The 20701-nt window shown below is 38.9% G+C and overlaps 3 protein-coding genes across 5 annotated transcripts; all 3 read left to right on the top strand.

Moving 5' to 3' along the window:
• Nucleotides 1-97: 97 nt before the first annotated feature.
• On the top strand, nucleotides 98-5197 carry LOC131128089 (zinc finger protein 397-like). 2 transcript variants are annotated; one of them, XM_058070650.1, is made up of 5 exons: nucleotides 98-510; nucleotides 1171-1335; nucleotides 2456-2677; nucleotides 3014-3220; nucleotides 3914-5197. In XM_058070650.1, exons 1-5 carry the CDS (start codon nucleotides 147-149, stop codon nucleotides 5044-5046), a joined length of 2091 nt encoding a protein of 696 aa, XP_057926633.1. In that variant the 5' UTR covers nucleotides 98-146; the 3' UTR covers nucleotides 5047-5197. The 2 variants fall into 2 exon arrangements, with proteins under 2 accessions (XP_057926633.1, XP_057926634.1); XM_058070651.1 differs by having other exon boundaries at nucleotides 100-510; nucleotides 1171-1317.
• Nucleotides 5160-20490, top strand: LOC131127792 (zinc finger protein 432-like). Its single transcript, XM_058070030.1, has 5 exons — nucleotides 5160-5376; nucleotides 14357-15302; nucleotides 15529-15544; nucleotides 16911-17130; nucleotides 18251-20490. The coding sequence occupies exons 1-5, from the start codon at nucleotides 5160-5162 to the stop codon at nucleotides 19276-19278; spliced, it is 2427 nt and encodes an 808-aa protein (XP_057926013.1). The 3' UTR covers nucleotides 19279-20490.
• LOC131128104 (zinc finger and SCAN domain-containing protein 2-like) lies at nucleotides 8357-12105 on the top strand. 2 transcript variants are annotated; one of them, XM_058070680.1, is made up of 4 exons: nucleotides 8357-8776; nucleotides 9504-9668; nucleotides 9826-10047; nucleotides 10980-12105. In XM_058070680.1, exons 1-4 carry the CDS (start codon nucleotides 8413-8415, stop codon nucleotides 11702-11704), a joined length of 1476 nt encoding a protein of 491 aa, XP_057926663.1. In that variant the 5' UTR covers nucleotides 8357-8412; the 3' UTR covers nucleotides 11705-12105. The 2 variants fall into 2 exon arrangements, with proteins under 2 accessions (XP_057926663.1, XP_057926664.1); XM_058070681.1 differs by having other exon boundaries at nucleotides 8361-8776; nucleotides 9504-9650.
• Nucleotides 20491-20701: the final 211 nt, after the last annotated feature.

Raw genomic sequence — 20701 nt, 5'->3', positions numbered from 1 at the left:
CTCGACAGGCCCCTCTATTCCAGAGGTACAGTATTGTCCGAGCTGGCGTTTTGCGCATGCGCCATCTTCCAAGGCGGGCAATAACCCGGAAGCGGATCCAATTCACTTCACTTCGTCTTCAAGAGAGACGGACATTATTTTCCAACATGTCGTCAGAAGGACTACGTGGCACTCGTTTCTGGGGCGAAGAGGAGGCCGTCTTCTTGCTTCGGCAGCTGAAAGAACCCAACATTTTCAAGTGGCTCGACGGACGAAAAATCAGGAATGCGGAAGTATTTAAAAAGGTGGCGAAAAAAATGGAGGAAGCGGGCTTCATTCGGACTTTCGAGCAGATAAAAATGAAATGGAACAGCATGAAGCGGATTTACTTCGTAACCAAAAGGAAGATTAAAATAAATGGACACAACTCAGTTCCGTGTCCATACTTTGAGCTCCTCGACGACCTGCTAGGAGGACGAGCGTTGTCTCAAACGTGTGGCTTGGACGTTGGCCTTGGGGCTTCCGTTTCAGGTAAATTGCTAGTGACGTTAGCTAGGAGCTAACTGTATCCGTACACATCGCTAGTAGCTATGGTTTAAGCTAATGTGTGTCCATGTTCGATCTTTTTGTTCTTATCCGCAGATTCGTCATTTCCTCATATCGCTTCACCTCAATGCAATTTTTAAATGGCCAATTGATCATACCGCAGCACCCCGATGGAATATTCTGACCGTGGAATGACTATATATGACAGCTAGAAGACAATAATAATAATAACAATGTCGCTGTAGTTTGTTTAATAGGTAGGCCACATTATGTAAATGGGGCATTGTAGCTTTTTTCAATAGGTTTTATACAAGGTGCTTTCAATTACCTGCGTTCTTAACTGTTCCTGTTTAGCTCTTTTTATATCTTTAGAATGCTCATAAAATAGAGACACGTATTCAAGTCTCACATAAGGATTGTTGATTATTACAAAAAATTGTAGCTGTACTTTTAATGTTAAATACATTGCACAATACAATTGAATGCTTATGATTTGTTTTGACTACAGCGAGGCATAAAGAAATGCATACTTGAACAAACCATTCGGCAAATTATAGACCTTTTCAATTGCTGAAGAGCTAAAAACACGTCTGCTTCTTCTATAGTAACAGATTATTTACGTTTATTTCATTATTTTGCTTGTAGAGAGTGTGCCGAAAGACCAGAGAGAGCCAACTGATGACCCAGAGAAGCATCCAGACGAAGAGGATGCCGTCGAAATGGAAGAGACGGCTGAAACAGAAGAACGGGAGACTGATAGTCCTCCTGTATTAAAGACGAAGACTCGCACAGGTAGCTTTGCGATGTTTGGTAGGTTATCTTGCAGGTATGGTGACAATGTTGCATCTCTGTGTGGCATTTTCTCCAAAGAATATCAGGGCTCGACAATAACGATGTACCGATGGCCCGGGGCAAGTTTAAAACAAAATTGGGGCAAGTAAATCCAATCAGTGATATTCCCGTCGGGCAAGTGTACTTTAGCATGCCATACTGCCAAGAGTTTTTTCTAAAGCGGTTCTTGTTGGGTGTTGGTAAAACACGGACTGCGTAATTCCGGTGGTAATTTGCAAACCAATCCTTGCAAATCTTGAAATGGACCAATCAGAATCGTTTATTTAGACCGCGGTCCGTAATCCACATCCGCGTTTTACCGACACCCGTTCTTGTTCGCGATCAACCAATCAGCGATCGTTTTACTAGGAAAACATCTATTATGGCGTACCTGCCAACATCGTCTAATTCTTCAACAACTTCTGAAGGAAAACACCAAAAAGTGATGAACCAGTGCCTCCTAAACAAGTATTTTATTAGCGGCAGCCAATCAAATGATGGCACAGGTGAGTGAATCACATTGCTGTGACAATTTGAAGTGGTCACAATGAAACACCACCCATTAGATCCAATACCAAGTGCTGATTTTGCACAAGCTACAAAATCTAGCGCTTCCATTTCTCTGTGTATTTTTCTCACCTTTGCTTCACAAATTATTGTTTGACCATTGAGCATTTTTTTCTGGATTAAAAACACTTTACTAGTACACAAATGTGTCAAATGTTTCATTGTGGTGCACAACTTATAAATATCACTGCTTACTACGACTACCATGTGTAAGGTAGCATGGCTTGCCATGTTAACATACATCTCCACAAATGTTCAGACATTCCTCCAAATACAATGCATCAGTACTATTATCTGATGAATTATCAGCATATATTGATATATGATATCATTATGGCAGTCTTTTCATTTTACATGGGGCAAGTTCGGGCAAGTAGTTCTCACCTTAAGGATTCCCTATGGGCAAGTCATTTTTGTTTTTAACGTAGAGCCCTGAATATGGATGTTTGCTTCATAGGAGACTCTAAATTGGCCTGTTGAGCTGTCCAAGGGATTTGGAGGATGGCTAATGATGACTTTTTATATGTTTTAGGGGAAAGGCAAAGACCCAGGGGCCGACGGTCTGACGTGAAGCGGTTTACGTCCAGCATGGAGAGATTCCAGACTGTTTTGGTCGACCAGTTACGACAGAGCCAAGAAATGCAGGAAAGGCTGGTGAATACCATCCTCCAGAGCAACGAGTCCATGGTGTCGGCTCTTCTTGAAGGCATCCAGAGTCTAAGACCGCGCCCCCCGGATCAGAGAGGAGAAAAAGGTCCACAGTTCTGTTGACGTCTCTCTAAGAAACTAATCTAAGTACTATTGTTGTACTATTTAGTATTTACTACCAAAATGATGTTATTTTTCCTTATAATGTTGCGTTATTATTGTAAAAAATGTCTCATTAGATTACATTTGTGGGTGTGTCAGTTGCTCAGTGTGGTAGAGCGGGTTTTACACAGTTGCTGGTTCAATCCTCGCTCCCCACTGCTGATTGTTTCATTTTTCCAAAACAGTATTCACGTTTCCCCAAAGGTCATGCATACATTTCATGAAATGAGCCGCCATTTTTGTCGTGGGGCTTACACAAACGTGTGTTTGTGTCCTGCAGACGTCCACCAGCTGAATGGTCATCAGTCGCAGGGGGAGCCCCGCCCGCCGACCCCCAACGTTAACGTGGAAGTTGAGGACGGAGAGCCAGAGGAGGCTGATCTCACCAAGATGGCCGTGAAGACTGAAGACCACGAAGACAAACCGCCCGAATCCTTTATGGCTTCATCACAATCCCCACGGTTGGAACGGAGGGGCTGTAAATACGGTATGTTTCCTCGGTAACCTGAGAGAGAGGCAGACAGGAAGTGATGTCAGGGGTTCAGAGCTGAGCGTCAGCTTGGCTGTAAAAGTATCCCGTGTTTTTCGGGCCAGTTGTGAGATCGTTCAAACTTGCAATAAAAGCCTGTTGTTTCCCCGACGATCAGATCTGGTGCTTGTGTGTCTCACTGAACATTACAAGCGACCAGTCCTGAATATTAGAAATCACAGCGTCGTTGGTCTTGAGCCCAAACGGCATCCGGAGAAATTTAAACAGCCCAAAAGGTGTAATGATGGTTGTCTTCAGGATGTCGGCGGCGTGTACGGGTACCTGATGGTAACCCCGCACCAAATTGACGTCGGAAAAAATTGTGCGCCCCGTGAGGTGCGCCGAAAAATCTTGGATATGGGGATTGGTGTAGCTGTCTGGCGTGGGATCATTGAGCTCGAAAGTCAGCAAGTGTGACTTGGGACCGTCATCGACAATTTTACGGCGCCGTTGTTAACCAGGTTCGCTGTAGCTCCGAACACTTCGTGGTCACCAGTGAAGCACTAAAGAACTGGATTCTGAGACGGGGTGTTGTGCCAGCAACCTAGCACTGCACTGTCCTTTTTTGTCTATGTTCAATTTTGTCGGGGGGGGGGGGGGGGGGGGGATATTTATTGACGAAAATATGACAATGAAAATTGTGTCCCACAGACGTCCAGCAGATGATTTGTCAAGAAGAACACGCCCCTCAGCTGCAGGGCGGGACCTCCACTTGGAAGCAGGAAGATCCACATCCCCTCCACTTTAAAAAGGAGGAGGTGGACCCACAGCCCCCCCAGGTTAAAGAAGAAGAAGAAAAGGAAGCACTCTGGATCACCCAAGAGGGAGAGTTTCTTCCTGATCTCGCCAAGTTGCCACTGACTCCCATCACTGGGAAGACCGAAGACCATGAAGACAAACCACCAGAGTCCTCACAGCTTCATCACAGTCCAAGTGAGGAGAACAGAGGGGCGGAGCCACAACACATGACAACAGAAGCCGATGGAGACCACCGTGGAGGATCACAAGCAGACAACCTCTTAGCTCCGCTATCAGATAGCGACGACACGACGTCATACTCCCCTGAAGCTGAAGACCAGGACATCACCCAAAAACCCTTGAGCAGCAATACAGACCGCGAAGATGATCTGAGGACTCACACCGACAACAAAGACTCTGAATGCTCTAAAAAGAAGACGGGTAAAAAATCTTTGACCTGCTCAGTTTGTGACAAAAGCTTTTCTTGTATGAGCAATTTGTCTCGACACATGGCGATGCACACGGGAGAGAAACGTTTCGTATGCTCGGTTTGCGGAAAAGGATATTTTGACAGGTGTGATTTGGCCCTACACATGCGGACGCACACGGGAGAAAAACCTTACTGTTGTTCCGTTTGTGGCAATGCGTATTCCCAGAGGTCGATTCTGACAGCTCACATGAGAACGCACACAGGAGAAAGACCTTATAGCTGTTCAATTTGCGGCGCTAGGTTCTTCCGACAGTCGGAAGTGGTATCTCATAAGAGGATGCACACGGGAGAAAAACCCTATAGTTGCTCCGTTTGTGGCAAAAGATTTGCTCGAAAGGGACATCTGACGGTTCACGAGAAACTCCACACGGGAGAAAAACCCTATAATTGCTCCGTTTGTGGCAAAAGATTTGCTCGAAAGGAACATCTGATGGGTCACGCGAAAGTCCACACGGGAGAAAAAGCGTTCAGTTGCTCCATCTGTGGCGCTAGGTTCGTTCAAAAATCGCATGCGGTGTCACACACGAGAACACACACCGAAAATAAAAACTCTTAGTTGATCATGAACACACGCTTGAGGACTCACACCGACAACTCTCACATGCTCCTCGCAGCTACTCACCTTGCCCACCCACATAGAATGTGTTGTTTTTCTTTAAATGCCTTTAAATGGAGAGAGACTGTGAACAAATAGAGAAGAATAAAGGTGTCGAAATGTTGAAAGAGTTGCTGAAGGAGAGACTAATGGCGGCGGCTGATGAAATATTCGCGTTGTTTGAAAGAACGATAGCGTCCTACGAGGAGGAACTTTGTCGAACGAGAGAGGAGAAGGAGCGACATCGGCAGCAAGTGGAAGCTTTTGGCAGCCTTGTTTTGAATATGAAAGGTGAGTTGTTCACTGACCTATCTTTAACACATGGAACTAATACAGGATGTGCTAAAAAAAAAAAAAAACGCCTCCTCCTGATTGCGGGATTTATAATATTTCACATTTATTTATAATATTTCATTTTGACAGCAGTTTTATATTTTTTATGTAATTTATATTATTTGTAAAAATATTTGTGTCATTTTGTCTATTTTTATATATTTATTTATTTTTACCAAAAATATATTTTTGTTTTAATCATCTACTATTTACGTCCTATTTAAATAAAATATTTGTGGGACCCACCATCACCCACTTTATTGATAAATGGGATATTTTAGTAGTTAGAGCATAGAAAACCTGTTTACGACCTTTTAAAACAGTTTTTAACATGAATAGAGCCCTCTAGATATGACATAACACCCCTATAATCACCGGTACACTCCGATTACCAAATACTGTCGTATCGACTTCGCTTTTTGCTTTTTTCCTGACATTTTTTATGTATACATTGTAAGCATTTAAATGTTTTTCTTAAATAATCTGTATAAAAAAATGTTGTAATATTATGACTTTTGTGTTTTGACTTCCTATAATATTATATAATAATATTTTTTATATAATATTATAATATACTATATATATAATATTATATAATAATATTTTTTATTATATTATATTGCTAGAATATTATAACTTTCCCCTAACTTAAGTTTCAAAAATGGTACATTTTGTTTTGTTTCTCACAATATTATGACTTATGACATAGTAAAAAAAAGTGGGGAGGGGTGACTGTATATGAATAATATAGTGTGTGTGTATATATATATATATATATATATATTTATTTATTATTATTATCTGCCAGGAGCATGTCAACAGCAATTCTGTTTTGGAAAGCCATGAGGGAGGTAGCTGACAGTTGTTCATGGATGGCGGAGAACCCTTCTTCTGTTCTATTACCTGGTTTCTGCACGTTATAGTGGATGTCGTTGATTCTGTCTACATTTTTGTTAATTGTGCACCACCAGCAAATCGATGACTCGAAACCTGCTGCTATCTGGTTGACTAATTTGTATTCATCAGGGACTCCTCTCGGAACTCCAATACTGTCTGTCATTTCGAATTATGGCTATTTTAACTCCAGCATGACGTGTGTAGTTATTTGTGATTGGCAGTGTGTCAGGTTTAATCACCAAACATCTGTAAAGCAATCTGCTCAAAGAGGACAAAGAGACGTGAGATATTTCACTTGCAAGGAGAGTGATTGAAGTCTGCTCAGTAACAACCTCCAAACCAACTCTGAAGCAGCCTTCACTCTCCTGTCTTTTTTTATTTAGGAATGCCCTAGGTCACATGAGGCCTCAACTGCTACGGGGGAAGGGTGTGCTGACTATCCAGTTGAGACCATTTAAAAACAAACCACTATCTGCCTCATGCACACATGCTTCTGCTCGTGGTTGACTGCTTGAGCAATCAACTGTCCCCTTCTGCTGGTGCCACATCCTGCAATAAAAGCAAGTCATGCATACATACACATAGAACAAAGCTATACCTATCTTAGCAACTTGTAGCTAGAAAGGCAAACAGCTAGACCAGCAAATTGGATAACTTATCTACAACAGTTCCAACATCCTCCTTGGCATGTGATCTTCTGGAGACACTCACACACACACACACACACACTCTGAGGTCACATCTTCTTCTGACCCGTGCAGCTATTTCCTCATCACGAGAGTGTGATAAAAACTATCTGCTGAAAGAACATTCTGTTCTTCTCTAATCATGAGGTACACCAAATGTGCAAGCGACTCAGCATTAATCTTACTTTTGCTACGTGAGTGATATGAAATGTTTGTAGGTCATAAGAAAATAGGTCATAAGAATATAGTAAAAAATAGAATAACTTTATGTACAATTCTTCCAACATAATATTATGAGGAAAAATACTGAAATATTGAAGAAAAAATACATTGCTTCTTTCATCATAATATTGACAGAAACAAAACAAAATATAGTTGTAATTGTTTGAAAATTAGGTTGGGGAAAAGGTTACAATGTGATGGGAATGAAGTCAAATGAAGTAAAAATATGAGAATAAAGTCATAATATGACAAAAAAACGTTTACTAAGATTTTTTTAAAGTCAAAATATGTCATAATTACGAGAAGAAAATTCACAAAAGGAAAGTCGAAAGAGGTGGAAAATAAAATAAAAAAACATCAGTAATTTTATGAGAATAAAGTCAAAATATTAAGAGAAAATGTCATGTTGTGCAGACTAAGAAATGATAATATTATGAGGAAAAATACTGAAATATTGAAGAAAAAATACATTACTTTTTATCATAATATTAACAGAAACAAAACAAAATATATAAAAAATAAAATAATAAAATCAAATAATAAAATAAAAATCAAATAAAGTAAAAATATGAAAATAAAGTCAGAATACGACAAAAAGAACATTTACTAAAATTTTTTGAAGAGGAAAGAAATATTTGGAAAAAACAGCAAAAGTGTTGGGACACTATTGACACAGGTAATCGTCTTCATGTGTGCTTTCTAAATAAACAAAAACACAAAGCAATTGTGTCTTTGAATGCAACCCCGCACATGTTCTGCTACCTTAAACATTTTCTACATCTTGATCATGAATGTGGTTTATTTTATTTCGGTGTTTACGTTAGTCACATGACGCATTACTTAATGATATTTTTATGGGAAATAAACTATTGACTATTATTGTTTTTTAAAGTCATTTATACATATAGTTATAATACATACAACTTTTGACTGGTTAGGTGAACTAAAAATATAAAATATATAATAAATATAATGCATTCTCCTTTTGACACAAACGCAACACAAACATATCGTGAGCAAATTGTTTTAGCTTTAGTCTTTTGCTCGACAGGCCCCTCTATTCCAGAGGTACAGTATTGTCCGAGCTGGCGTTTTGCGCATGCGCCATCTTCCAAGGCGGGCAATAACCCGGAAGCGGATCCAATTCACTTCACTTCGTCTTCAAGAGAGACGGACATTATTTTCCAACATGTCGTCAGAAGGACTAGGTGGCACTCGTTTCTGGGGCGAAGAGGAGGCCGTCTTCTTGCTTCGGCAGCTGAAAGAACTCAACATTTTCAAGTGGGTCAACGGACGAAAAATCAGGAATGCGGAAGTATTTAAAAAGGTGGCGAAAAAAATGGAGGAAGCGGGCTTCATTCGGACTTTCGAGCAGATAAAAGGGAAATGGAAAAGCATGAAGCGGATTTACTTCGTAACCAAAAGGAAGATTAAAATAAATGGACACAACTCAGTTCCGTGTCCATACTTTGATCTCCTCGATGACCTGCTAGGAGGACGAGCGTTGTCTCAAACGTGTGGCTTGGACGTTGGCTTTGGGGCTTCCGTTTCAGGTAAATTGCTAGTGACGTTAGCTAGGAGCTAACTGTATCCGTACACATCGCTAGTAGCTATGGTTTAAGCTAATGTGTGTCCATGTTCGATCTTTTTGTTCTTATCCGCAGATTCGTCATTTCCTCATATCGCTTCACCTCAATGCAATTTTTAAATGGCCAATTATTCAATAAATACAACTATACCACTATAAGCAAATTATCACGATTGCGTCGTTTCAAACACATTATTGATCATACCGCAGCACCCCGATGGAATATTCTGACCGTGGAATGACTATACATGACAGCTAGAAGACAATAATAATAATAACAATGTCGCTGTAGTTTGTTTAATAGGTAGGCCACATTATGTAAATGGGGCATTGTAGCTTTTTTCAATAGGTTTTATACAAGGTGCTTTCAATTACCTGCGTTCTTAACTGTTCCTGTTTAGCTCTTTTTATATCTTTAGAATGCTCATAAAATAGAGACACGTATTCAAGTCTCACATAAGGATTGTTGATTATTACAAAAAATTGTAGTTGTACTATTAATGTTAAATACATTGCACAATACAATTGAATGCTTATGATTTGTTTTGACTACAGCGAGGCATAAAGAAATGCATACTTGAACAAACCATTCGGCAAATTATAGACCTTTTCACTTGCTGAAGAGCTAAAAACACGTCTGCTTCTTCTATAGTAACAGATTATTTACGTTTATTTCATTATTTTGCTTGTAGAGAGTGTGCCGAAAGACCAGAGAGAGCCAACTGATGACCCAGAGAAGCATCCAGACGAAGAGGATGCCGTCGAAATGGAAGAGACGGCTGAAACAGAAGAACGGGAGACTGATAGTCCTCCTGTATTAAAGACGAAGACTCGCCCAGGTAGCTTTGCGATGTTTGGTAGGTTATCTTGCAGGTATGGGGACAATGTTGCATCTCTGTGTGGCATTTTCTCCAAAGAATATGGATGTTTGCTTCATAGGAGACTCTAAATTGGCCTGTTGAGCTGTCCAAGGGGTTTGGAGGATGGCTAATGATGACTTTTTATATGTTTTAGGGGAAAGGCAAAGACCCAGGGGCCGACGGTCTGACGTGAGGCGCTTTACGTCCAGCATGGAGAGACTCCAGACTGCTTTGGTCTACCAGTTACGACAGAGCCAAGAAATGCAGGAAAGGCTGGTGAATTCCGTCCTCCAGAGCAACGAGTCCATGGTGTCGGCTCTTCTTAAAGGCATCCAGAGTCTAAGACCACGCCCGCCGGATCAGAGAGGAGAAAAAGGTCCACAGTTCTGTTGACGTCTCTCTAAGAAACTAATCTAAGTACTATTGTTGTACTATTTAGTATTTACTACCAAAATGATGTTATTTTTCTTGTAAAAATGTTCTCATTAGATTACATTCCCCGACGATCAGATCTGGTGCTTGTGTGTCTCACTGAACATTACAAGCGACCAGTCCTGAATATTAGAAATCACAGCGTCGTTGGTCTTGAGCCCAAACGGCATCCGGAGAAATTTAAACAGCCCAAAAGGTGTAATGACGGTCGTCTTCAGGATGTCGGCGCCGTGTACGGGTACCTGATGGTAACCCCGCACCAAATTGACGTCCGAAAAAATTGTGACCGACATTCGTCCCGGTTACAGTTGAGGGACAAAAACGTTATTCCCCATTTCCTTTCCTGTACCTTTGTAGGCGCACAGAGGGCGACATCACCGTGCTTTCACCCTGAACCTCGCGTTTGGGGGCTCGGGGGTCGCCTGCAGGGGCGTGTGGGCTCGTACCGGGGCCAGACGTGGTTGTATTAGTTTAGTTTGTACATGCGGGGGCATGTGTTTCAGAAAAAGCTCCATGAAGAGTAAATTAGGTTCCTCGGCCCCCAGGAGGTTCCACATCATCTCCATGTGCTCCGACGGCTTCCGGGCCCCCAACCCGGAAACGTCCAAAGGGCGCAGGCTCTTGCCGGGAGAGCTCGAAAGTCAGCAAGTGTGACTTGGGACCGTCATCGGCAATTTTACGGCACCGTTGTTAACCAGGTTCGCTGTAGCTCCGAACACTTCGGGGTCACCAGTGAAGCACTGAAGAACTGGATTCGGGGTGTTGTGCCAGCAACCTAGCACTGCACTGTCCTTTTTTTTTGTCTATGTTCAATTTTGTCGTTGGGGGGGGGATATTTATTGACGAAAATATGACAATGTAAATTGTGTCCCACAGAAGCCGATGGAGACCACCGTGGAGGATCACAAGCAGACAACCTCTTAGCTCCGCTATCAGATAGCGACGACACGACGTCATACTCCCCTGAAGCTGAAGACCAGGACAGCACCCAAAAACCCTTGAGCAGCAATACAGACCACGAAGATGATCTGAGGACTCACACCGACAACAAAGACTCTGAATGCTCTAAAAAGAAGACGGGTAAAAAACCTTTGACCTGCTCAGTTTGTGATAAAAGCTTTTCTTGTATGAGCCATTTGTCTCGACACGTGGCAACGCACACGGGAGAGAAACGTTTCATATGCTCGGTTTGCGGAAAAGGATTTTTTGAAAGGTGTGATTTGGCCCAACACATGCGGACGCACACGGGAGAGAAACCTTTCAGTTGTTCAGTTTGTGGCAATACGTTTTCTCAGAGGTCGACTCTGACAGCTCACATGAGAACGCACACAGGAGAAAGACCTTTTAGCTGTTCAATTTGCGGCGCTAGGTTCTTCCGACAGTCGGAAGTGGTATCTCATAAGAGGACGCACACGGGAGAAAAACCCTTTAGTTGCTCCGTTTGCGGCAAAAGATTTGCTCAAAGGGGACAAATGACGGTTCACGCGAAAGTCCACACGGGAGAAAAAGCGTTCAGTTGCTCCATCTGTGGCGCTAGCTTCGTTCAAAAATGGCATGTGGTGTCACACATGAGAACACACGCCGAAAATAAAAACTCTTAGTTCATGTCATGAACACACGCTTGAGGACTCACACCGACGACTCTCACATGCTCCTCGCAGCTACTCACCTTGCCCACCCACATAGAATGTGTTGTTTTTCTTTAAATGCCTTTCAAGCTAAGTAAGGTTTCAAACTAATAACACAGTAAATTGTATGGTTAGCAAATGCAAGTAAATACTCTTTATATGTCAGGTTAGGTGGTATTTTTGCTTTTTTGTGGTAATGAGTTTTATTAAGCAATATTTATGTTGTATATTTCACTCTTGTGACTCTTTTGTTTTATAATAAGCTAAAAATGTTTAGTATTTTTGGCTTGTCTAAAGAGATATCTTGCTGAATCCTACAAAAAGTACTGCATAGTACTGCATAGTTCTTGATGACAGTAAAAGTTCAAATGAATCCTGTGAAACCTGTGTATCTCATGTTTCATCTTCACTTCACTTCCCTATTATGGCCGCTTGGTGGCAGCAGCGTGACCTTGATAAGTGGAAAAAACAGCGAAGAAGAAAAAGGCGGAAGCGAACGACTCTTATCAAGTATTATGACGCAGTGGTTGCAGAGAGACTGAACGAATAGAGAAGAATAAAGGTGTCGAAATGTTGAAAGAGTTAGTGAAGGAGAGACTAATGGCGGCGGCTGATGAAATATTCGCGTTGTTTGAAAGAACGATAGCGTCCTACGAGGAGGAACTTTGTCGAACGAGAGAGGAGAAGGAGCGACATCGACAGCAAGTGGAAGCTTTTGGCAGCCTTGTTTTGAATATGAAAGGTGAGTTTAATGTTCACTGACCTATCTTTAACACATGGAACTAATACAGGATGTGCTAAAAAAAAAAAAACAAAACCGCCATGAGGAAGGATATTTAAATACTTACAATGTATACAGCAAACATGTCAGGAAAAGAGCAAAAAGCGAAGTCGATACTACAGTATTTGGTAATCGGAGTGTCCCGGTGATTATAGGGGTGTTATGTCATATCTAGAGGGCTCTATTCATGTTAAAAACTGTGTTTTAAAAGGCCGTAAACAGGTTTTCTATGCTCTAACTACTAAAATATCCCATTTATCAATAAAGTGGCTGATGGTGGGTCCCACAAATATTTTACTTAAATAGTACGTAAATAGTAGATGATTAAAACAAAAATATATTTTTGGTAAAAATAAATAAATATATAAAAATAGACAAAATGACACAAATATTTTTATAAATAATATAAATTACATTAAAAATATAAAACTGCTGTCAAAATGAAATATAATAAATAAATGTGAAATATTATAAATCCCGCAATCAGGAGGGGGGGTCCCTAAAACGAATGACAGGAGGGCGAAGGACAGACGGTGTCATTCCTGCACGCCTCCTCATTGCGGCATTTATAATAATTCACATTTATGTATAATATTTCATTTTGACAGCAGTTTTATATTTTTAATGTAATTTATATTATTTATAAAAATATTTGTGTCATTTTGTCTATTTTTATATATTTATTATTTATTTTTGCCTAAAATATATTTTAGTTTTAATCATCTACTATTTATGTCCTATTTAAGTAAAATATTTTGTCTATTTTTATATATTTATTATTTATTTTTTGCCTAAAATATATTTTAGTTTTAATCATCTACTATTTATGTCCTATTTAAGTAAAATATTTTGTCTATTTTTATATATTTATTATTTATTTTTTTCCTAAAATATATTTTAGTTTTAATCATACTATTTACGTCCTATTTAAGTAAAATATTTTGTCTATTTTTATATATTTATTATTTATTTTTTTGCCTAAAATATATTTTAGTTTTAATCATACTATTTACGTCCTATTTAAGTAAAATATTTTGTCTATTTTTATATATTTATTATTTATTTTTTTGCCTAAAATATATTTTAGTTTTAATCATACTATTTACGTCATATTTAAGTAAAATATTTTGTCTATTTTTATATATTTATTATTTATTTTTTTGCCTAAAATATATTTTAGTTTTAATCATACTATTTACGTCCTATTTAAGTAAAATATTTTGTCTATTTTTATATATTTATTATTTATTTTTTTGCCTGAAATATATTTTAGTTTTAATCATACTATTTACGCCCTATTTAAGTAAAATATTTGTGGGACTCACCATCATCCATTTTATTGATAAATGGGATATTTTAGTAGTTAGAGCATAGAAAACCTACTTTACGGCCTTTTAACATGAATAGAGCCCTCTAGATATGACATAACACCCCTATAATCACCGGGACACTCCGATTACCAAATACTGTAGTATCGACTTCGCTTTTTGCTCGTTTCCTGACATTTTTGCTGTATACATTGTAAGTATTTAAATGTTTTTCTTAAAAAATCTGTATACATTTTATTTTTGTCATATTATGACTTATATAATAATAATTTTTATTATAATTTATTTAATTATATAATTAATTAATTATATTTATATTTAATTATAACTTTTTCCCCAACTTAATTTTCAAAAATGCCAAATTTATTTTGTTTTGTTTCTCACAATATTATGACTTATGATGTAGTAAAAAAAAAAGAAAGTGGGGAGGGATGACTGTATATGAATAATATAGTGTACATATATATATATATATAATAATAATAATAATGTGTTTGTCTTCTTTCTATCCTGAAGATCCCGAGCCGCTGATTGACAGTCAAGAAGAACGTCCCCCTCAGCCACAGTGGGGGAGCTCCACGTTGACGCAGGTGAATCCTGCCCAGCCCCCCCACATTAAAGAGGAAGTAGTGGAACATTGGCCGGAGGGGGCGGATCTCACCAAGCTTCCACTGACCGTTGTCTGCCTGAAGACCGAAGACCATGAAGACAAACCACAGGAGTCCTCACAGCTTCATCACAGTCCAAGTGAGGAGAACAGATGGGCGGAGCTTCCAAGCTCCAGCTCAACAGAAGCTAACGGAGACCACCGCGGAGGTCCGCTATCACGCAGCAACAATGAGGACGTCACCCAAGAACCTTTGAGCGGCGATCCGGACTGGGAAGTTGACATGAGGACCCCCCCTGACCACAAACACTCGGGACCTGCTAAAAAAAAGACGCATGAAATCCGTTTCACTTGCTCGGTTTGTGCTAAAGGTTTCTCCTACATGTGTGATTTGACTCGACACACACGGACGCACACAGGAGAGAAACCTTTCGCTTGTTCAGTTTGTGGCAACACATTTTCTCAGAGGTCCATTTTGAAAACACACATGAAGATACACACGGGAGAAAAACCTTTCAGTTGCCCAATTTGTGGCGCTAGATTCTTTCGAAAGTCGCACATGGTGCTGCACATGCGGACGCACACGGGAGAGAAACCCTTCGGTTGTTTAGTTTGCGGTCGAAGATTTGCTCAGAGGTACATTTTGCAAACGCACATGAGAACGCACACGGGAGAAAAACCGTTTAGTTGCTCGTTCTGCGGGGAAAGATTTTCTCAAAAGGTACAAATGGTTGCGCACGTGAAAGCGCACACAGGAGAAAAACCTTTCAGTTGCTCAATATGCGGGGCGGGATTCTTTCGAAAAGCGCACGCGGCATCGCACATGAGGACGCACGCGGGAGACAAAACCTCTTAGTTGTAGTTTCTCGTGGATTCGCGCTGGAGGGAAACCTTTCGCCTGCTCGCAAACACACAATGGAGAGTAAACATTTTTGGTAAAAAATAGTCCTAAAAGATTCCAAAAAAGCATAATTAAGTTGCACATACGTACTCACTATATAGTTAGCACGAGCTAACTGTTTGTGTTGTCATGTTGTCGTATGACATCTTAACTCTGGGCCACTTTCCAACTTCCTCAAAGCTCCCTAGCTACAGCGGTAGTTCACCATCACTGTGCCCAGACTGCTGTGTCACAATGAGGGGAGCTCTTAGCTGCTCTAACTGCTGCTTGTTTGGGGTCGTTCTGTGGAATTAAAAAGTAAATCCAGCAATATTTTGGTTGCATTATTCCACTATTTTTTGTAACATGCTACATGCATGCTAATGCTCCATGTTATCAATAAAAGCTTTATTCTCGTAAAGTAATTTAAACTTGATTTTTTCTTGTTAATTTAACTCTATTCTCATGAAAGTACACATTTTTTATTGTAAATTTAGGACTTTATTCTGAGAAATTAACTTTTTTTTTATCGTAAATGTATGACTTTATTCTTGTAAATTAACGACTTTATTCTCGCAAATGTATAATGTTTTTCTTTTAAATTTAAGTCCATTGTCATGAATTTACAATTCACTCTCAGAAATTTACATCTTTATTCTCGTGAATGTATTAATTGTCCTTGTAAATTGACAACTTTATTCTGGTAAATTGGTGACTTTTTTTCTCGTGAATTTACCAACTTCATTCTTGTGAATTTACGAATTTGTGAATTTCTAAAAAAAAAAAAAAGTTGTAAATTTACTACTGTTTTTCTCATAAATTTGTGACTTTATTCTCATAAATGCCCAACTTTTTTCTTGTGCAGTAACAACTTCTTTTCATAAATGTACTATTTAATTTAACTATTTAATTTCATAAATGTATGACTTTATTCTGGTAAAATTAAATGTATGACTTTATTGTTGTTAATTTATGACTTCTTAAAATCATAAATGTATGACTTTTTTGTGTAAATACACAACATTATTTTCAGAAATCTACGACTTGATTTTTTGTAATTTTATGACTTTTTTTTCCCTCATAAATTTCCGATTTTTCGTGTAAATTTGTGACTTTATTCTCATAAGTTTATGACTTTATTCTCAAGACAAGCCCCAATACTCTGTCGTAGTTTTCCACCATATTACATTCTTAAAATATAACAAATAAATATATTTTTTCTTTAATATTTTAACATTGTAAGATAAAAATTACATTATTTTCCCTCATTATATAATTGTTACTCACATACAATTATTTATTTTTCTTGTTGGATTACAATTTTTTTCTCGTCTTTATTTTTATTTTATTGTTTATTTGTTTATCGTGGTTATTACTGCTGATATTTCAAATTATTTTATATTTCCTTGTTATTTTTAGAACGTGTTACAGATCTGAGATATAGTCTCCTGTCTTCCTGTATTGTCTCCAACTCGCCTTTAGGTAGCAGCAGCGTGACGTCACGGGCGACTCGGCTCACTGGTCAATTCGTCGAAGAAGAAAAAAAAAAGGCGGAAGTAGCCGAAGCTTGGTGTTTATGTTGACCAGCGTCGTGTAGCGTAGTCGCTGCAAGAAAACTGTCCAAAATGTTGAAAGAGTTAGTGAAGGAGAGACTAATGGCGGCGGCTGATGAAATATTCGCTCTGTTTGAAAGAACGATAGCGTCCTACGAGGAGGAACTTTGTCGAACGAGAGAGGAGAAGGAGCGACATCGACAACAACTGGAAGCTGCTTGGAAGACTCAAATTGTCTTAAACGCCGAAGGTAGGTTTAAACGTTTAATCGCCTTCTTTCTTTAAGACACTAGACTAAGTTACATGTTTGTTTTATTCACCCAAGAAGCCACATTAGCGGGGAAAAGGCTCGATCAGGTGAGTCTACGCGGTGTTAGCTTGAGTTTAGTCGGTGTTCATCCGCGCCTTCGTCGGCTTGTTTAGGTCAGGGGTCCTCGGTCTGTGGCCCGGGTCCAATACCAACAAAAATGGGAAAATCAGCATTAAATTTACAAGAATAGTAAAAAAAAATAGAAGGAACATGACATTTTTTTAACAACCTGAAATAAAAAAAATGCAGTAATTTTATGAAGAGAAAAAAGTATTGTAACAAAAATAAGTCGCCATTTTAGGTGAATAAATTTGTAACATCATCATAAAAAATAATGTCATTTTACTGGCAAAGAGTAGAAATATTTTTTAAATAATTAAAAAAATATTAATTAATACAATTTAAGTTGTAATATGAGAAAAAAATATGGAACAATATTATGGAAATTATGAAGAGAAAAAACTATTGTAGCAAAAAGTAAGTCGCCATATTAGGAGAATAAATTTGTAACATCATCATAAAAAATAATGTCATTTTACTGGCAAAGAGTAGTAATATTTTTTAAATATATATTTTTTAAATTAATTAATATTAATTAATACAATTTAAGTTGTAATATGAGAAAAAACTGTGGAACAATATTATGGAAATTATGAAGAGAAAAAAGTATTGTAACAAAAAATAAGTCGCCATTTTAGGAGAATAAATGTGTAACATCATCATAAAAATAATGTCATTTTACTGGCAAAGAGTATAAATATTTTTTTAAAGATTTTTTAGAAAAATAATTAATATTAATTAATACAATTTAAGTTGTAATATGAGAAAAAACTGTGGAACAATATTATGGAAATTATGAAGAGAAAAAAGTATTGTAACAAAAATAAGTCGCCATATTAGGAGAATCAACTTGTAATATCATCATAAAAAATAATGTCATTTTACTGGCAAAGAGTAGAAATATTTTTAAATAATATTAATAATTTATTTAGTATTATTATTTAATTTTTAAAAAATATTTTAATATGGAAGTATCTTTGTGTCACTTTGTGTCCCTTAGATGCTCAGCAGTCGATGGGCGCTGAAGAACGTCCCCCTCAGCAGCAGGGAAGGACCTCCACTTTTGAGCTGGAGGATCCACAGCCCCCCCACGTTAAAGAGGAAGCGGAGGAACTCTGGACAGCTCAGGAGGGGCCGTGTCTTCTCGGGCCGACGGACGCCGCCGATATCACCCCGTTGCCCCTGACTGGTGTCTCTGTGAAGACTGAAGACGACGAGGACAAACCACCCGAGCCCTCGTTGCTTCAGCATAGTCACATGACAACAGGGGCAGAAGATGGGGGCCACCCCTTGAGGGTTCACGCCGACCCCCAACCATCGGAGTGCTCCAAAAGGCAGGCGGGCAAGGAACGTTTCACCTGCTCCGTTTGCGCCAAAAGCTTCACGTATAAGTGCAACTTGAATTTCCACATGCAGTCGCACTATCAGAAACCTTTCGGTTGCTCCATCTGCGAGAAAAGATTCACTCAGAAGGCAAACATGATCACGCACATGCGAACGCACACTGGGGAAAAACCTTTCAGTTGCTCGGTTTGCGGCGAAAGGTTCGCTCAGAAGGTCAACATGCTCTCACACATGAGGACGCACACCGGGGAGAAACTTTTCAGCTGCTCTGTGTGCGACAGACGATTCTCCCGGAAGGCCAACGTGGTCACGCACATGAGAACGCACACGGGGGAAAAACCCTTCGGTTGCTCGGTGTGCGGCAAGCAGTTCTTCCAAAAGTCCACCATGGTGTCGCACATGAGAACGCACACGGGGGAAAAACCTTTCAGCTGCTCAATTTGCGGGAAGCGCTTCTTCCAGAAGTCTAATATGGTGTCGCACACAAGGACGCACACGGAAGAGAGACCATTTAACTGCTCGGTTTGCGAGAAGAGATTCACTCAAAAGGCCTACATGCTCGCCCACATGAAAAGGCACGCTGGAGACGGGATATTCCCCTGCTCGCTTTGTACCCAAACCTTCGCGCGGGGCGCCGATTTGACGGTGCACATGTCCACCCACAGCAGGGAATTAAAATCATAAAAAAAAAGTACACAACCTCGTTGGATTCATGTCACGGCACGCCACCGAACGAATGTTAACATGGCGGTTGTGACTCAAAAACAGCCAAAAATCACTGCCTTGCTAGTGGGTTTCCTTTTAGTCGTAATAAGTGGTTGGCTTTCTCTAAGGCACGGGTGTCAAACTCAAATCCCAGAGGCTGAACCGTCCTGTTGTATCGTTTTATGTAACCCCCGAAAAGCCTCGTTATTAGTGCTTAATTGGTTCCAGACCCGACACGACAGGATTCAGCGTTAATAAATGGAATATTTCTGTAGTTATAACCGAAAACCTGCAACAAAAAATTACCACTGCCACACAGGATGGGAGGAGAAGATTTTTTTTCCAATCTATCATGTGTGGCATGACACATAATGTTCATTACTGCCGCCTAGTGGCCAGAATACCACACTTGACTTGTATTTCAGTATGTATTGACCAATAATATACCAAGAAACAGCCTTATTTATTAGTTAATTTTTGGAGAGAAAAAAATGTGGGAGCAATAATCGAACTGCGATATTGTAATGGACGACCGTAATGCATGTAAAAAAAATACACTCACTTTATTTTATTTTTTTATATTAATTAAAAATATATATTTTTTTCATTTTGTTGTATTATTTTTAACTAAAAATAAATATAGTTATATTTTTATTTGAAATATTCTAAAAAAAAATTATATTTTTTTGTTAAATTATGTAAAAAAATATTTTTAACAAAAATACTCAAATTTGACAGACAAGTTATTTTTTTGTCAAATCAATTAAAAAATATTTATTCATGAATTATTTATGTAATTAATTAATATTAAATTATCCTATAATTATGCATAATCTTGACTTCTTTCAAGTTTGTTGGCGAAACAATCCAAAGTGAAATCGTACAGGCGATACACGACGTTTGACGCCCCTGCTTTATGATATGAGGAGCGTGGCAAGAGTGGACCGGGAACGTCTGGGTAGTTTTATTCCAAAATTCCTAAAAACCGTCACTGTCCAAAATACATGTACACCTCATGTAACTGCATGTTCTCAAAAATAGCAAATACGTGAACTACAAACTATTTTGCAGTGTGGTGGTGTTTTGTATTCTGCACGTTGAATTTATTTTTCAGTTATTCTCTGCTCAGACACAACAAATGGGGAGAAAAAATGTGCGTTATTATTTTTGATTTGTATTTCATTAAAAAATATAATATAACTGCTTGTACTCGTCATTAAACATTACCAAAAAATATTCATTGCACACGTTTTTTAAATAAACACTATTTAGATTTTGTGTTTCTTTTTTCTCCCCTAGCCTTCGTTTGGTGCAATATTCAATACCGCCGCTAGATGGCGGCAAAGTAACGTCATGAATGGCGAAGGTCAACGTTTTCAGTCGTGGACTTGCTAGCTAATGC

The sequence above is a fragment of the Doryrhamphus excisus genome, chromosome 4, assembly GCF_030265055.1.
Source record: "Doryrhamphus excisus isolate RoL2022-K1 chromosome 4, RoL_Dexc_1.0, whole genome shotgun sequence".
NCBI classification, from domain to species: domain Eukaryota; kingdom Metazoa; phylum Chordata; class Actinopteri; order Syngnathiformes; family Syngnathidae; genus Doryrhamphus; species Doryrhamphus excisus.
This window is presented reverse-complemented; position numbering and strand designations above follow the sequence as displayed.

What these genes read in the sequence shown, in the direction of transcription:
- LOC131128089 (XM_058070650.1), top strand. Translation starts at nt 147, where the DNA reads ATGTCGTCAGAAGGACTACGTGGCACTCGTTTCTGGGGCGAAGAGGAG. An exon ending in CCTTGGGGCTTCCGTTTCAG is followed by an intron (nt 511 to 1,170) that starts GTAAATTGCTAG and finishes TTTTGCTTGTAG; the next exon opens with AGAGTGTGCCGAAAGACCAG. An exon ending in GGATCAGAGAGGAGAAAAAG is followed by an intron (nt 2,678 to 3,013) that starts GTCCACAGTTCT and finishes TGTGTCCTGCAG; the next exon opens with ACGTCCACCAGCTGAATGGT.
- LOC131127792 (XM_058070030.1), top strand. Translation starts at nt 5,160, where the DNA reads ATGGAGAGAGACTGTGAACAAATAGAGAAGAATAAAGGTGTCGAAATG. An exon ending in CCTTGTTTTGAATATGAAAG is followed by an intron (nt 5,377 to 14,356) that starts GTGAGTTGTTCA and finishes TCTATCCTGAAG; the next exon opens with ATCCCGAGCCGCTGATTGAC. An exon ending in AATTGTCTTAAACGCCGAAG is followed by an intron (nt 17,131 to 18,250) that starts GTAGGTTTAAAC and finishes TGTGTCCCTTAG; the next exon opens with ATGCTCAGCAGTCGATGGGC.
- LOC131128104 (XM_058070680.1), top strand. Translation starts at nt 8,413, where the DNA reads ATGTCGTCAGAAGGACTAGGTGGCACTCGTTTCTGGGGCGAAGAGGAG. An exon ending in CTTTGGGGCTTCCGTTTCAG is followed by an intron (nt 8,777 to 9,503) that starts GTAAATTGCTAG and finishes TTTTGCTTGTAG; the next exon opens with AGAGTGTGCCGAAAGACCAG. An exon ending in GGATCAGAGAGGAGAAAAAG is followed by an intron (nt 10,048 to 10,979) that starts GTCCACAGTTCT and finishes TGTGTCCCACAG; the next exon opens with AAGCCGATGGAGACCACCGT.